General features: G+C 39.6%; 1 protein-coding gene across 1 annotated transcript in view; it reads left to right on the forward strand.

The window, feature by feature from the left end:
* The window catches only part of satb1b (SATB homeobox 1b), an 84187-nt gene extending 70218 nt beyond the window's left edge, over positions 1 to 13969 (forward strand). Inside the window, exons 11-12 of the mRNA XM_028471565.1 lie at positions 8343 to 8546; positions 11951 to 13969. Coding sequence (XP_028327366.1) covers positions 8343 to 8546; positions 11951 to 12604 — 858 coding nt within the window. The 3' untranslated portion in view covers positions 12605 to 13969. The remainder of the gene's footprint in view (positions 1 to 8342; positions 8547 to 11950) is intronic.
* The last annotated feature ends 1893 nt before the right edge of the window (positions 13970 to 15862 follow it).

The following is a 15862-nucleotide window of genomic DNA, read 5'->3' on the forward strand; positions in this document are numbered from 1 at the left end:
AGCAAAAATAAGCTCAAAAGTGTCTATTATTGGGAGACAGAAGAATACACAAAAGGACAACATATTATACGACAAGATTACATAATAAAATCCACATTTTGACTCCAAAAATGCAAATAATGGTGAAAAAAAAAACACAAAATTACTTAATAAACACAAAACAGTAAAAAAAAAAAAACACACAGAATGACACAAAAACTCAACAGAAACACAATATTTACTCCCAAAACACACACAAAAACAGAAAAATGCAGAAAAGGACAACAAAAACATAAAAAATACACAGTAACAGAAACAGACATAATGACTTCGACCACAAAGTGTGGATTAAAGAGCGTTTGTCACCTGTTAGTGAGAGGCACTTAGCATTCTGTGTTTGTGTGGATGAGAGACTTTCTCTTTACAAACCTGTTCCTTGTGCTGCAAACGTGCTGAGCGCGGGAGTTTAGCGTGGTGCTGAACTAGCTGTGCTATTTATTTATAGAGAGCCCTTAATGATGAAGAGCGTACTCTGGTTTTCTGGAGCACTTTAGCTGCAGGGCCGAGGACGAGCGTGATCCAATGGAGAGCTGCGGTCAAGAGCTTCGTCAAATCACATTACACAATAAGGGGAAACAGCGTGGCATTAAAGCTCATTAAACTTCACAAAAGAACAGTGACATGAAGGCACCAAATTACATTTGTTCTTAACACTGTCAAAAAATGGCTTTAGGGGGAAGTTTTTACAACTTTGGTCAATTATGTCAAAGTAAGCAAACGTTCAATGAAGGAAAAACAGTTTGTTTCTTTACTGAAGTCAAGCATTCATTGTTTCAACATTTCTCCAATTCTGTTACAGTGTGTTCAAAATGTAAATTTTTGTGTGTTTTTTGGGGCTCTGCACTACATTAGGCAGAGGGCCGCATGTGGCCCCCGCGCCACCAGTTGCATGAGTGTTGGAGATGCTTGGACTGTAGAGGACATGCTAACAGGATGCTAATAGGGTGCTATCAGAGTGCTAGTAAACAAAGTACTGACAAGATGCTAACAGAGCGCTAACAGGATGCTAATGGAACGCTAACAGAGTGCTAACAGGACGCTAAAAGAGGGTTAACAGGGTGCTAACAGGATACTAACGGAGTGCTAACAGGGCTCTAACAGAGTGCTAACAGGGCGCTAGCAGAGTGCTAATAGGGTGCTGTGTTTAAAGGAGAGTGCTAACAGGATACTAACGGAGTGCTAACAAGGCACCAACAGAGTGCTAACAGGGCGCTAACAGAGTGCTAACAGAGTGCTAACAGGATACTAATGGAGCTACAGGTCCGCTAACAGAGTGTTAACAGGGTGCTAACAGAGTGCTAACAAGGCACTAACAGAGTGCTAACAGGGCGCTAACAGACTGCTAACAGGGCGCTAACAGAGTGCTAACAGGATACTAATGGAGCTGCAGGGCGCTAACAGAGTGTTAACAGGGCGCTAACAGAGTGCTAACAGGGCTCTAACAGAGTGCTAACAGGGCGCTAGCAGAGTGCTAATAGGGTGCTGTGTTTAAAGGAGAGTGCTAACAGGATACTAACGGAGTGCTAACAAGGCACTAACAGAGTGCTAACAGGGCGCTAACAGAGTGCTAACAGGGCGCTAACAGAGTGCTAACAGGATACTAATGGAGCTACAGGTCCGCTAACAGAGTGTTAACAGGGCGCTAACAGAGTGCTAACAAGGCACTAACAGAGTGCTAACAGGGCGCTAACAGAGTGCTAACAGGGCGCTAACAGAGTGCTAACAGGATACTAATGGAGCTACAGGTCCGCTAACAGAGTGTTAACAGGGCGCTAACAGAGTGCTAACAAGGCACTAACAGAGTGCTAACAGGGCGCTAACAGAGTGCTAACAGGGCGCTAACAGAGTGCTAACAGGATACTAATGGAGCTGCAGGGCGCTAACAGAGTGTTAACAGGGCGCTAACAGGGTGCTAACAGGATGCTAACAAAGTGCTTTGTCTAAAGCAGAGTGCTACATTCATTCACTCGAATAAACTGTTTTATTTCAATGGACTTGTGGCTTTGAAAAGTGGTTGACACCGTGCCTTAGTGTGATTGGCTCTGCTGCTTTGGCTTTGATCTGCTGCTTTGAGTGTGATTCCTCTGTCTCTGGGCTGTGCTGCTCCACCTGGCTCTGACATGACGCTGTGTGCTGTTCGCTGTCGTGCTATTGGTGGTTTTTGTGTTTTGGTTTTTTTGTTGTTTTTTACGGGTAGGGGGGCATTTTTTAGGGAAGCACGTGCGTTTGTCGAATCAGCCGGAGCGGTGTCCAAATCCCCTGCATGCAAATTACAAACACAACAATAAACATGGCAAAGGAACAAGGTGGGAACACAAGGTGCTTTCAACACACACACACACACACACTCCTCTGGGTTTGATGTGGCTTATGTAGAGTTTGGATCAAACTGCTGAGTTATCTCCTACATGCAGTGTGGCAACATGGCTCCGCCCTTTGTGTGTAAGATGAGGACATTTCTCACACTTTTTTCTCTTTTCCAATCGTTCCACAGCGATCAACACCTTCCAAAATAAAAGTCCCAAAGCTGCTGGAGACGAAAATGTATTATCAGATTAAGACATGGTATAGATCAATAATGTGGTGCATTGCATTGTGGGATGTGGAGTTTTTTTGATGAATGATTATTACTGTGATTTTTTGTGTTTACCCCCAAAAAATATCTGACAAAGTGACTTCCCAACACTTTTCCGGTGTTTTGAATGGCAGAGGTTTATTTCACTCTGTACACGGATTGTGTGATGGGGTGAGGTGATGTCACTGGGAATACTGGGAACAAACTAGAACAAAAACGGAGCCAATTACTGTCCTCAGAAACAGAAGAAATCACAGAAAGAATGAAGAAAAAACACGTCTATGCTTCTATGACCCCACATCCCACAATGCAATGCACCAAACTAATAGAGCGTTCACAGCAGAGGGAGTTGTGACAATGGAAGTTCGAAATGCTTGACCGTCACATGATTCATGTTGACTGAATTTGTTCCTGGAAGTTATTAGATACGCTAATAATAATAATAATAATAATAATTGCCAATATGGTCATCATCACAAACTGTCTAATTCGCACTAGCTTCATTGCGATTGTGAGGCTCCATTTGCCGCCATTGCTGTAAAAAAACCAACCATTGGAGTGAACGGAGTTGTCGTAACTCTTTCTCTCTATATCTATATATATACATCTATAGTTCACAGTGGAGATCAAACAAACCAACAACTATCGTCTCCAGCAGCTATAAAGGTCCCCACAACTCACACAATCATGAAAGTGTGTTCAACACTAAAGTCGCTTCAGGGATTCACTTATCATAAGCAGACATGTATGTTTCCATATTTTGTGTATCTCATGGTTTCACGTTGAGTCCAAACGGGAAATATCACTGAGGTCCTCATAAGACCTGTAAACCTGACAATGTCCTCACAAAATAACATAAAACCACATGAACACGTGTGTATCAATGGGAACATTGGTCAAAAGCCTATAGGACACGTCCTTAAAGTGTGCGTGTGTGTGTGTGTGTGTGTACGTGTGGCTGGTGCTGGTATTTTTGTGTATTTTCGTCATCATTTAGTGAGTTTCTGTTGTCGTTTTGTATATTTTTGTGTAATTTCATCATCATTTAGGGCCTATGCTATGAATCTAGATAATTATATTCTGGATTAATCTCCGTTAGGCTTCACCCAACCAAACATTCCGTGTGAGAGAGAAGCTGTCCTATGACGGTCGATCACAACACGTTCATTTAAGCCAAGCGTTTTCAGGGGTGGAGCTAACAGCGTCTGACCAATCAATGGAGAGAACTGGCAGAGTGAGCGTCTTCACAGGAGGAACAGCTTATGATCTTAAATAAATATAATCAATATAATCCATGATGACAGTGAAGAGCAACAGTAGTGCTGCACACCAGGAGGCGGAGCTTTTATCCTCCCTCAGATCTGATCCACTTCATAACTTGGTAACGACCAGATTAGATGTTGCTTAAGTTTAAAATGATGAATAATTAAAATCCATTATTCAGACCAAAAACAACACTGTTGTTACAGAAAAGGCAGGAATGAAAGAACCCAGACAGGAAGCTGCTGATACTGTTCATGTGTAAATGTATGAGATTATTTATGATATTAATCCATTGGATCATGTGATATCTCATCCAATGGATTAATATATGACTTCACCCGTCCACGCATACGATTGAAACACAGACTTCATCAGCTGATTGTAGATCAGTCCATCAGATATAAATCTATATCTTTCCTAAATGATGTCATTGGTAAATGAAAGGATTGCAGCTGTCAGATCAGATCCACACAGTGACGTGTTCACACATCACCTTTTATTGGACAGCTCACTTTCTCAGAGAACTGATTGGTCAGGAGGCGGGACTTTATCACTCGCTCAGATCCTAGCCAGAGCAAAACCTGCTCTCGACCAGGCTAGTCGTTCAGCCTAAGTTACCATGGTGATAAAGCTCCGTAAGACGTTAACGAGCTTCATAGTCCAGCACACACTGATTAAATCCTGGAAGTTAGTTCAAGTAGAGCTAATCTAGATTAGTAACATAGGCCCTGTGTGTGTTTCTGTTGTCTTTTGTATATTTTTTTTCTTGTTTTGTGTAATTTTCTGTTGTGAGTCTTTGCAGTAATTTTAGGTTTGTATTGCAAGGACACGTCCTGAAAGTGTGTGTGGGTGTGTGTGGGTGTGTGTGCGGTCGAGAGATTACAGCAACACTTTGTAGCTCAGCCCTCACAGAGTGACTAACCCACTGTAACACACACACACACACACACTTTTCTGCTTCTCGTTGGTTTCCCGTCCTTATGACATCCGTGTTGCCTCCTGGCCGCTCTCCCACGCTGCTCCACAGTGTGTTACTTCCTCTCTTTCTCTCACACACACACACACAAACACACACACACACACACACACACACACACACACACACACACACACACACACACACACACACAACGGCTGGTCAAGCTTCAGCTTGTTGTGCAAGCACCTAAAACATTTAAGAAATTGAAGGCCAAACTTTGTTTGATGGATAAAATCCCACACACACACACACACACACAGTAAATGTTGACAGGCACATTGGGTTGAACGTGGATGGATGTGAAACGTGTCGATCCCTCAGATTAGTGAAGTGTGACTTTCAATGTCACGTTTCGGTTGGAGAGCTTTTCTTTTTGTGTGTTTAAATCTGCACTTTAACACAGGCTTTAAGGTTTTTAACACGTGTTTGTGTCCTGGCCTGAACGCAGCACTGCCTTTCATGGCCCTCTGCTGGAGCAACCTGGAGCCTCTCGCTCAGTGTGTGTGTGTGTGTGTGTGTGTGTGTGTGTGTGTGTGGTTTACATGATTAAAGAGTGCAACAGAAACATTCAACATTTTAAGAATCAATAAGTACATTAAAATCAGCAGTAAAAACATTAATCTGTTTAAAAATCTCCCTCTCAGTCATAGTCAGTCGAGAAAAAGAAAATCCTTTAACTTGGATTTAATAATGTTCCATGTGATGCTGACTTCAGCTGTACTGGTAGTTTGTTCCACTTGTTTGTAGCTTCACAACTAAAAACATTGTCACCATGTTTGTTGTGAACTCTATGCTCCACTATCTGACCTGTGTTCATAGATCTGTGAACTCTGTGCTCCACTATCTGACCTGTGTCCATAGATCTGTGAACTCTGTGCTCCACTATCTGACCTGTGTTCATAGATCTGTGAACTCTGTGCTCCACTATCTGACCTGTGTCCATAGATCTGTGAACTCTGGGCTCCACTATCTGACCTGTGTTCATAGATCTGTGAACTCTGTGCTCCACTATCTGACCTGTGTTCATAGATCTGTGGACTCTGGGCTCCACTATCTGACCTGTGTTCATAGATCTGTGAACTCTGTGCTCCACTATCTGACCTGTGTTCATAGATCTGTGAACTCTGTGCTCCACTATCTGGCCTGTGTTCATAGATCTGTGAACTCTGGGCTCCACTATCTGACCTGTGTCCATAGATCTGTGAACTCTGTGCTCCACTATCTGACCTGTGTCCATAGATCTGTGAACTCTGGGCTCCACTATCTGACCTGTGTCCATAGATCTGTGAACTCTGTGCTCCACTATTTGACCAGTGTCCATAGATCTGTGAACTCTGGGCTCCACTATCTGACCTGTGTCCATAGATCTGTGAACTCTGTGCTCCACTATCTGACCTGTGTCCATAGATCTGTGAACTCTGTGCTCCACTATCTGACCTGTGTCCATAGTGATTTTGGCCTCCATGATTGAATCAACCTGATTAAGTTTAAAATGTGGCCTGTACAGATATGAAACTGGATTAAACTGGTATTTAGGGGTGTTTTTTAGGGACACTCATGTTGAACATGTTAACACGCCCCCATGAGTTGATTGACATAAGTACCTAATAATTAGTATTAATTAATTCAGGCCAGAAAATGTTGACAGGCTGGGTTTTCTTTATGTACAGTCATTGTGTTACTCTGTGTTTATAGTTTGTTCTTGTTTAAAGCTTTTATTTTACACTCTGAACTGTTCACATATTGGTTGTTATATGAAAATACAGACTTTTCCCTAAAATGATAATCATGATTAAAACATTAGTTTAAATATCGTGATAATCATTTTGGCCATAATCGTGCAGCCCTAGTTCATACCTGACAAACATCTCACTGATGGATCAGCAGCAGAACTTTAAAGTCTGTTCTGAGGCTGACTGGAGCCAGTGTGAAGACTTAAAAACTGGAGTAATGTGTTCTGACCTCTTTGTTCTGAACCAGCTGTAGATGTTTGATGAAGACCATTACAATAGTCCAGTCTGCTGGAGATAAAAGCATGGACCAGTTTCTCCTGATCTTTCTGAGTCATTAAACCTTTCACTCTGGAGATGTTCTTTAGGTGGTAGAAGATGTTTTTGTGATAGATTTGATCCGATGCTGAATGTCAGATCTGAGTCAATCAGAACACCAAGGTTTTTGACTTGGTCTTTAGCTTTTAAAGATCGAGACTCAAGATAATTGCTGACAGCAGTCCTCTTTTCATTGTTACCAAAATCAATCATCTTCATCTTGTCACGGTTTAGTTGAAGGAAGTTTTCACTCATCCAGCAGTTTACTTTTTCTAAGCAGTCACACAACACCTCAATGGGACCATAGTCATCTGGGTTCAGTGATAGATATAGTTGTGTGTCATCTGCGTAGCTCTGATAATCAACCTTACAGTTCTGTACAACTTGTCCTAAAGGAAGCATATAAAGGCTAAACAGAAGAGGTCCAAGAACAGAGCCCTGAGGAACCCCACAGGACATTGGTAATCTGTCAGATTCAAAGTTTTCAATGCTTACAAAATAATCGTGTTAATGTTACACACACATGCACATCGCAGACACACATGTAAACAAAGTAAAAACCATCGTGAAAAAAGCCAACGGAGTTTCATTCATTCAGACTTTCAACCAGGAAATTGAACAATTGTAAATAAGAAACTGCTCCTCCAGTGGCTCCTTCGGTGTCAAACACGTCTATAAACCTGCGTGGACGTTTCCTCCTTCTTGAAGGTCTTCCAGAGGTCATTCTTTGCTAAAAATTTATAATAATTCGCTCTTATTTTGTCTCTCCGTGTGTGTGAACGCACCACTGTTTCTCCGCCTCCACCTTCAAGCCAAAGCAACGTTTTTGCGGGGTTTTTATGAAGGAGGGAACGTGACTGACTACCATAATGTCTGTAGGTTGTCAGTAAAGTGAAACGTCAGTTTTCAGAAACAGTTGGAATGTTTCCAATAAAGCAAGTTTTACCAGATTTACAGTCATTTTAACCCTTTAACATCGACTGGTTTAACCCTTTAACACTGACTGGTTTAACCCTTTAACATCAACTGGTTTAACCCTGTAACACTGACTGGTTTAACCCTGTAACACTGACTGGTTTAACCCTTTAACACTGACTGGTTTAACCCTTTAACATCAACTGGTTTAACCCTGTAACACTGACTGGTTTAACCCTGTAACACTGACTGGTTTAACCCTTTAACACTGACTGGTTTAAACCAGTCAGTGTTAAAGGGTTAAATCATTGCCGTACTTTTCCATTTAGTCAAACCCACGTCAGGGAAACTCGCTGCAGGTTTTAAAAATGTTTTTCTTTGAAGTCCAAAGATCTAATGGGATGGTGTGTGTGTGTGTGTGTGTGTGTGTGTGTGTGTGTGTGTGTGTGTGTGTGTGTGTGTGTGTGTGTGTGTGTGTGTGTGTGTGTGTGTGTGTGTGTGTGTGTGTGTGCGCTGTTCTCAGGGCTGGCTGTGTGAGCTGCTGCGCTGGAAGGAGGATCCGTCCCCAGAGAACCGCACGCTGTGGGAGAACCTGTCCATGATCCGACGCTTCCTGAGCCTCGCTCAGGTGGAGCGAGACACCATCTACGAGCAGGAGAGCAGCGCCGGGCAGCAGCACCACAACGAGCGCTCACACATGATGCACGTGTCCTCTGAGCAGCTGCAGGTCAGTGTGTGTGTGAGAGACGTTTCTAGGATAACACAACCATCCCAATCAGCCCACAGCGTGCTAACAATGTGCCCCCTACAGTAAACGCACAAAATGACTCCAAGATAACACAGTATGACAACAAAAATACACTAAATGAATCCAAAAATACAAGAAAATGGCAAGAAAAATCCACAAAACAGCTAAAATACACAAATTTACTTCGAAGGCATAAAAGAGAACTACAACTATGCAAAAATTAACTGAAAAATTAATAAAATAATACCAAAAATACTCAAGATAACTGCAAAAACACACAAGACTACTAAAAATGTACAAAATAACACCAGAAACACAAAAGAATAACAACAAAAATGCACCAGACAGGTAAAATACACAGAACTACAAATATACAAAAAATGAATGCAGAATTTGACTCCAAGAACACAAAAACATCACAAAAATAGAGCTAAAATACACAAATTTACTCCAAAAACACACAACCTCTGCAAATATACAGGAAATAATTAAAACTATCAGCAAAAATACACAAAATTAGTCCGAAAACACACCGTACGACAACAAAAATACACTAAATGAATCCAAAAACACAAAGAAATGACAGGAAAAATGCACCAAACAGCTAAAATACACAAATTTACTCCTAAGACACAAAAGAGAACTACAAATATACAAAACATAACTGAAGATTTAACAAAAAGACCCCAAAAATAATCAAGATAACTGCAAAAACGCACAAAAATATATGAAAAATATGTGGAAAATATACAAAAATAACTCCAAAAATACAGTAAATGACTCCATAAACACACAAACTATTGCAACAAAAATGCATCAAACAGCTAAAATACACAAATTTACAATTAAGACACTCAAGAGAACTACAAATTAATGCACAAATGACTCCAAGAACACAGAAGCATCACAGAAAATAAATAGGAAATAAGGTTTACAAAATGACACAAAAAAAACATCTGTTAAAACACAAAAAATGGCAACAAAAACACTAAGAAAAGAGATAACATACACAAATGTACTTTAAAAACACACAGAATAAATGCAAATATTCAAAAAAACTGAAAATTTAACAAAATTACAACAAAAAATACCAACAAAATGACACTGAAATGACAGCAAAAATATACACATTTAGTTAAAAAACTAACGGCACTTCTACAAATATACAAAAAATTATTGTATAATATACAAAACAACACCAAAAATTCACAAAATATCTCCAACATAAACTATTAATATTAATGCTCTGATTGGTCTTTATTCTAATGCTGACAACAATGATCATGTGACCTTCAGATCAGATACGATCACATGTTTGTGAGCCCGCTGTGATAAAAGATTTTCATCTGTAATCGTCATTGATCACAAATTCCTCAAAAGTAAACCTGAGAAAGTTCTCACGGATAGAATTAAAATCAGGCTTGAACTAAATATCGCAAAATGTGTGTGTCCCCTTAAATGGCCCGCTCTTATTTTGAAGGAGTGTCAGATGGACTTTGAGCTCCTCGTGTGAGGAGAAGTTAAATATTAACAACTTTTAGGAAGTTAATAAAGATTTAGAATGTTTAGATTTCTTCATGATTATTTAGTTTCTAAATTAAAATGAGATCCTGATTCTTTGGATTATTTTATGAAAAATAAAAGTGGTTTAGCTTTTGTTTGTATTTAGTTTAAATCAACAGGAAAAAAACATGACACAAATATTTAGTGAATACAATAATAAGTCAATCGTGTCAGTTTTTAAAAATGTTTTGCGAAATACAATCATGTTTAAATTCTTTATTATTAGGTTTTATTTATTTTCACCACTGATCAAATTAGATAGTTAGTATTTTGGAAAGGTTTTGCCATTTATTTGCATTTAATTATAAATGAATGATGTTACTGGTTTTAGGTATCAGTGACGTAATTGTAGCCTCAACCAATGAGATTTGATCTTTCACATCTGTGTGATGACTCAGCGTGTGATTTTAAATGAGATTATTAGTGAAATTTCACATATTTGTCCATTTGTGAGACATTCAGTCACTCATTTTCTGTGAAGAATAGCATGTAAATATGTGATTGTTGTAAAACATGCATGTGAGATATATATAATATAATAAAATACGGTGTTTTTTATTGTTCTCAGTGCGAGCATCGCACGCTCAATTGTTTCTCAGTGAAGCTGATAAGAATAGAGACTGTGTGTGTGTGTGTGTGTGTGTGTGTGTGTGTGTGTGTGTGTGTGTGTGTGTGTGTGTGTGTGTGTGTGTGTGTGTGTGTGTGTGTGTGTGTGTGTGTGTGTGTGTGTGAAGAGACATGATCACATGATCAATATTTAGACTAGCGACCAATCAGAGTTCAATCTAAATGTGTTTTTGTGGTTGTTTTTTGTGTTTTCCTGTCATTTTAGTAAATAATTTTCTTTTGCGTCATTTTGTGTATTTAGTGTGTTTCTTTTTATTGTTTTCTCTATTTTTGTGTTGTTTTGTTTATTTTTATCGTCATAGTGACACTGCTATGAATCTAGATAATTATATTCTGGATTAGTCTCCGTTAGCTTCACCTAACCAAACATTCCCTGTCAGAGAGAAGCTGTCCTATGACGGTAGATCACAACACGCTAATTTAAACCAAGTGTTTTCAGCCTGGGTACGTGCACGTTCACATAAAAGGGGTGGAGCTAACAACGTCTGACCAATCAATGGAGAGAACTGGCAGAGTGAGCGTCTTCACAGGAGGAACAGCTTATGATCTTAAATAAATATAATCAATATAATCCATGATGACAGTGAAGAGCAACAGTAGTGCTGCACACCAGGAGGCGGAGCTTTTATCCTCCCTCAGATCTGATCCACTTCATAACTTGGTAACGACCAGATTAGATGTTGCTTAAGTTTAAAATGATGAATAATTAAAATCCATTATTCAGACCAAAAACAACAGTGTTGTTACAGAAAAGGCAGGAATGAAAGAACCCAGACAGGAAGCTGCTGATAATGTTCATGTGTAAAAGTATGAGATTATTTATGATATTAATCCATTGGATCATGTGATATCTCATCCAGTGGATTAATATCATAAATAATGTGATGCTTTTACACATTCACAGAGTCAGCTGATGAAACCTGTGTGTAGATCTGTATGCACAGACGAGTGAAGTCATGTATTAATTAATTCATTAAATTAATTAAATATATCATTTAATGTGTTTCTATTGTTGTTTTATATATTTTTGTGTTTTTTGTGAATTTTCGTCGTCATTTAGTGAAACAAAATGTTTTTAAGGGACATTTTAGATCTTGTTTTTTTGGTAATCTGACGCTCCTTATTCTGTATTTCCCTTCATGATTCGAGGTGCTAACTAAGCCCCTCCTCCTTTTCCTCATCTTCCTCCCCAGGCTCAGATGCTGCAGCAGCCCTCCCTCTCCCTCCACCCCTCCCAGCCCCTCCTTTCCCAGCAGCCTTTGCAGCAGCAGCACATGTCCGGCCCTCGGTTGCCGCCGCGTCAGCCCTCCACCGCCTCCCCGGCTGAGACGGAGGACGACGGCGTCGGCCGCGGCAGTGGCTCGAGCATCAAGTCGCGCACCGTGGGGGGGAAGATCTCTCTGGAGGCTCTGGGAATCCTGCAGAGCTTCATCCAGGACGTGGGCCCCTACCCGGACGAGGAGGCCATCCACACGCTGTCCGCCCAGCTGGACCTGCCCAAGCTCACCATCATCAAGTTCTTCCAGAACCAGCGTTTCTACGTCAACCACCCCACCAAGACCCCCAAGGAGCCACCCGCCACCAACACCGCCAACGCCTCCAAGGCCCCCGCCCACAGCGGCAGCACAGCCGCCACCTCCACCTCCACCTCCACCAACAGCAGCAGCAGCGGCAGCAGCCCCGCCTTTGACGAGGAGATGACGGACTACCAGGGGGGCGGCGTGCTGCTGAAGGAGCTGGACGAGAACATGCAGACCAATACCACCATCTTCTCCATCAAGATGGAGGAGCAGCTGAGCCGCGGCGCCGACGCCCAGGTGGAGGCGGAGCACGAGGTGAAGGAGTAGAGCAAACGTCAGAGCGGCTCCGCGCGGACTCAATGACGACTTTTTGGATTTTGTAAAAGCTGTACATTCACTGTAAAGACTCGTCAAAAACACTGCACAAAAAGTCATTCTAAGTATGTGGATGTGGATATTTGCTGACTCTGCACTCTCTGTCTGTTTGTTTTACACTGACTTCCTTTATCTTTTGGAGCTACTACTGATTCTATAGAAAAAAGACACAAAAAAAGGACTTTGCTAGATGTTTGTGACGTTTAAGATGGAATTTTTTTTAAAATAAATTGCAAATGAAATCAAGGACCAAGTGCTTGTCAAAGCCTTAACGATGAGGTCTCGAGTCTGGATGAGTTCTTCTGCTCCTCCCAGAACAATCTTTACATTTTATTTGTAAGGGAAGAATATAAATATATATAAAAATACATTATATTGTAAGTGTAAAAAAAAAGAAAAAAAAGACGGTCTTAAAGAAACTATGCCAACAAATGCCTTGTACTATACGGCACTGCCGCTGTTTCATCACCATGGTCACTGTAAAACTCTCTGAATCGTGAACCACACCATGTTTCTGTTATTTATTTGCAGCTCATGAGGTGTTGAACTTGTTTGCTTTCACGTAGCGCTTTACACTTTTTAACCCCGCCCATTTTCCTTTTCCCCATGATTCCTATTATTTATAAATGTACTTTTAATGGGCCGTGAAAGCAAAAAGTGTCTTAATCTGTTTTGAAGAGAGAAGCGTGCTTTGAAGTTTGCCTATAAAAAGCGAGTCGCGCTTCACAATTAATGTCGTATGCAATTTTTACTATCATGCAAATAAGCTTAGGTGAAATAAACCAACCTAGAGTACAGCTTGGAGAGCGAAAACATATGCAATCTGTGTGGAAACCGATGTCTGCGATGTGTCTTCCTTTGGTTCACGGGGATAGACGACTCCTGTACAAATCTGTACAAACGTGTTTTCTTTTTTTTAAAAGCGCTTATTTTGTCACGACTGACTGTTTTCTTTAAGTGTTCCTCAGCTCCAATGAAAGCGTTTGTAACGTACCACACATTTTTCTTGGCATTAACGAACTTCTTTGGATCTGCGAAACACAAAAGACGAACTCATGTGAAGTTGTATTCTTTTTTTAGTTTTTGTTTTTAATGGCAGTCACTGAACACACACCTCACCTGTAACGACTGTAAATAACAATAACGTATGAATCCTTGATTGTTTATCATTGTAAATATATTTGAAGTTTTGTGCAAGAGCTTGAACTCAACATCTGTGGTGCCTCTTTCCTCACAGCGACTGTACGGGGCTCGAGTGTCTGAAACACCTGTGAAACCTGAAATAAACAAACTGGAACGGGAGGTCGGAGATGGAAACCAGTGTCAGTGTGTATGACCTGCAAAGTAACCAGTTCAAAACTAGAGAAAAGTGGGAGGTTAAGTAGCTTTTTCATGAATGGTTCTGCAAAGCTGAGTTACCATGACTACCTGTCAACATTGAGCTGTTCTGCAAAGCTGCATTTACGACAGTTTTATGAAATAATTCATTAACGGTTTCACTGCAGGTCAATTTAAGCCTGATATTTGGAACACACGCAGACTTCACACAGATTTCTTGCTTTGACAGATATACTAGTACAGTGCCTGTAGGAAGTATGTATATATTTAGCACTGTAATATAGGCTAGCATACATCTGCAGCCAGCTTCTGTTGATTCTTGTTTTTTATTTTTTTTTTCACTAATCAATCTTTTTTTGTATAGTGCCAATTCATAACACACGTTATTGCACGACACTTTACAGGAAGTCAGCATTGAGCTGTTCTAACTTGTCCTGAGTTACAATGACTACCTGTCAACATCAGTTCTTAAAATTGTCCGCTCCCGTGGGGGTGGAGCGTCCAAACTCTTCCAACGTTGCACATCATTGAACCAAGCAGCAGCCATGTTGAAAGTCTCAGCTCTGTCTGTTCCTGAACCGCAGAGATATTTGAGCCACAGACAGACAGATTCCTCGCTTTATAAATAGATAGATGGATAGATAAGATGAACGTTAAATGGGGTCAAATTAACCCCAAAGATAATAGGAGGGTTAAAGGAGACATTACTGTACTTAAGTATCAAAAATACAAGCAAAACAAACGTAGCTGCACTCAAAGTTCATCCACGGCTCGAACGTCGCGTTCACATTTCCAAGAGATAATTTACAACCTGAGCAGAAAGAAGATGAAACACTGGAGACTAAATTTACCATAAAATGTTCAAAACAAACGTAGAAATAATTAATCAATAAAAGTTAATGCCATATAAAAATAGTAGCATAAATACACATAAAATAAGTAAAATGACAATAATTATAATGATTATGAATAAGTTGTAAAATAATTGATAATACATCAAAAAGTAATAAATAATAGTATAAGTGAATAAAATAAGTTCAAATACATATAAAATAAGTAAAATGACAACAATAATGACTGAATAAATTATAAAATCAATGATAATGAATTAAAAAGTAATAAATAATAGTGTAAGTAAATAAATACACATATTAAATTAGTAAAACGACAACAATAATTCTTATGAATAAATTATAAAAAATACGATAATAAACTTAAAAAGTAATAAATACACAAATACAAATTACAGAAGTAAAATGACAATAATAGTGGTTATTATTCTTACTATTGTGATTTTGACAATAATAAGGTAAGTAAATACAAACAACATAACACTATTAACATTATCTGTGACGTCACACCAGGTAGTCTGTGTGTTTAATAGTTTGGGTGTTTTTTTTTTCCTTTTACAGGGATTGTGGAATTTAATTAATATATTATTATTATATAATATATTAATAAATTAAATAATTACTATCAATTGAATTTAGTCATTTACAATTATTATTTTTTGTTAATTACGATTGGAAGGTGTGTGTGTGTGTTTTTGATTTGACAGAAAAGGGGCGGGGCTTCTGTTCCTAAAGCAGGTGTTTCTGGTCAGGTTTAATCACATGTTTCCACCTCTAACGTAGCATCGACTCCATGTTTTCTGTAAAGGTAAGAATTCTTTATTTAATTAGTTCTGACTACAAGTTGTTTGGTGACGTTAAGACTCCGAGAAACAGGAAGTTACAGGGGGCGGGGCCACAAACATGTGCCACATGATCAACATTAGCGTTAGCATTAGAATAAATACCAATCAGAGCATTAACACAGGAAACGACTAAAGCTTTGTGAGTTTTTGTTGTCGTTTGGTAAATGTTTTAGTCA

The sequence above is a fragment of the Gouania willdenowi genome, chromosome 16 (assembly GCF_900634775.1).
Source record: "Gouania willdenowi chromosome 16, fGouWil2.1, whole genome shotgun sequence".
NCBI lineage: Eukaryota > Metazoa > Chordata > Actinopteri > Blenniiformes > Gobiesocidae > Gouania > Gouania willdenowi.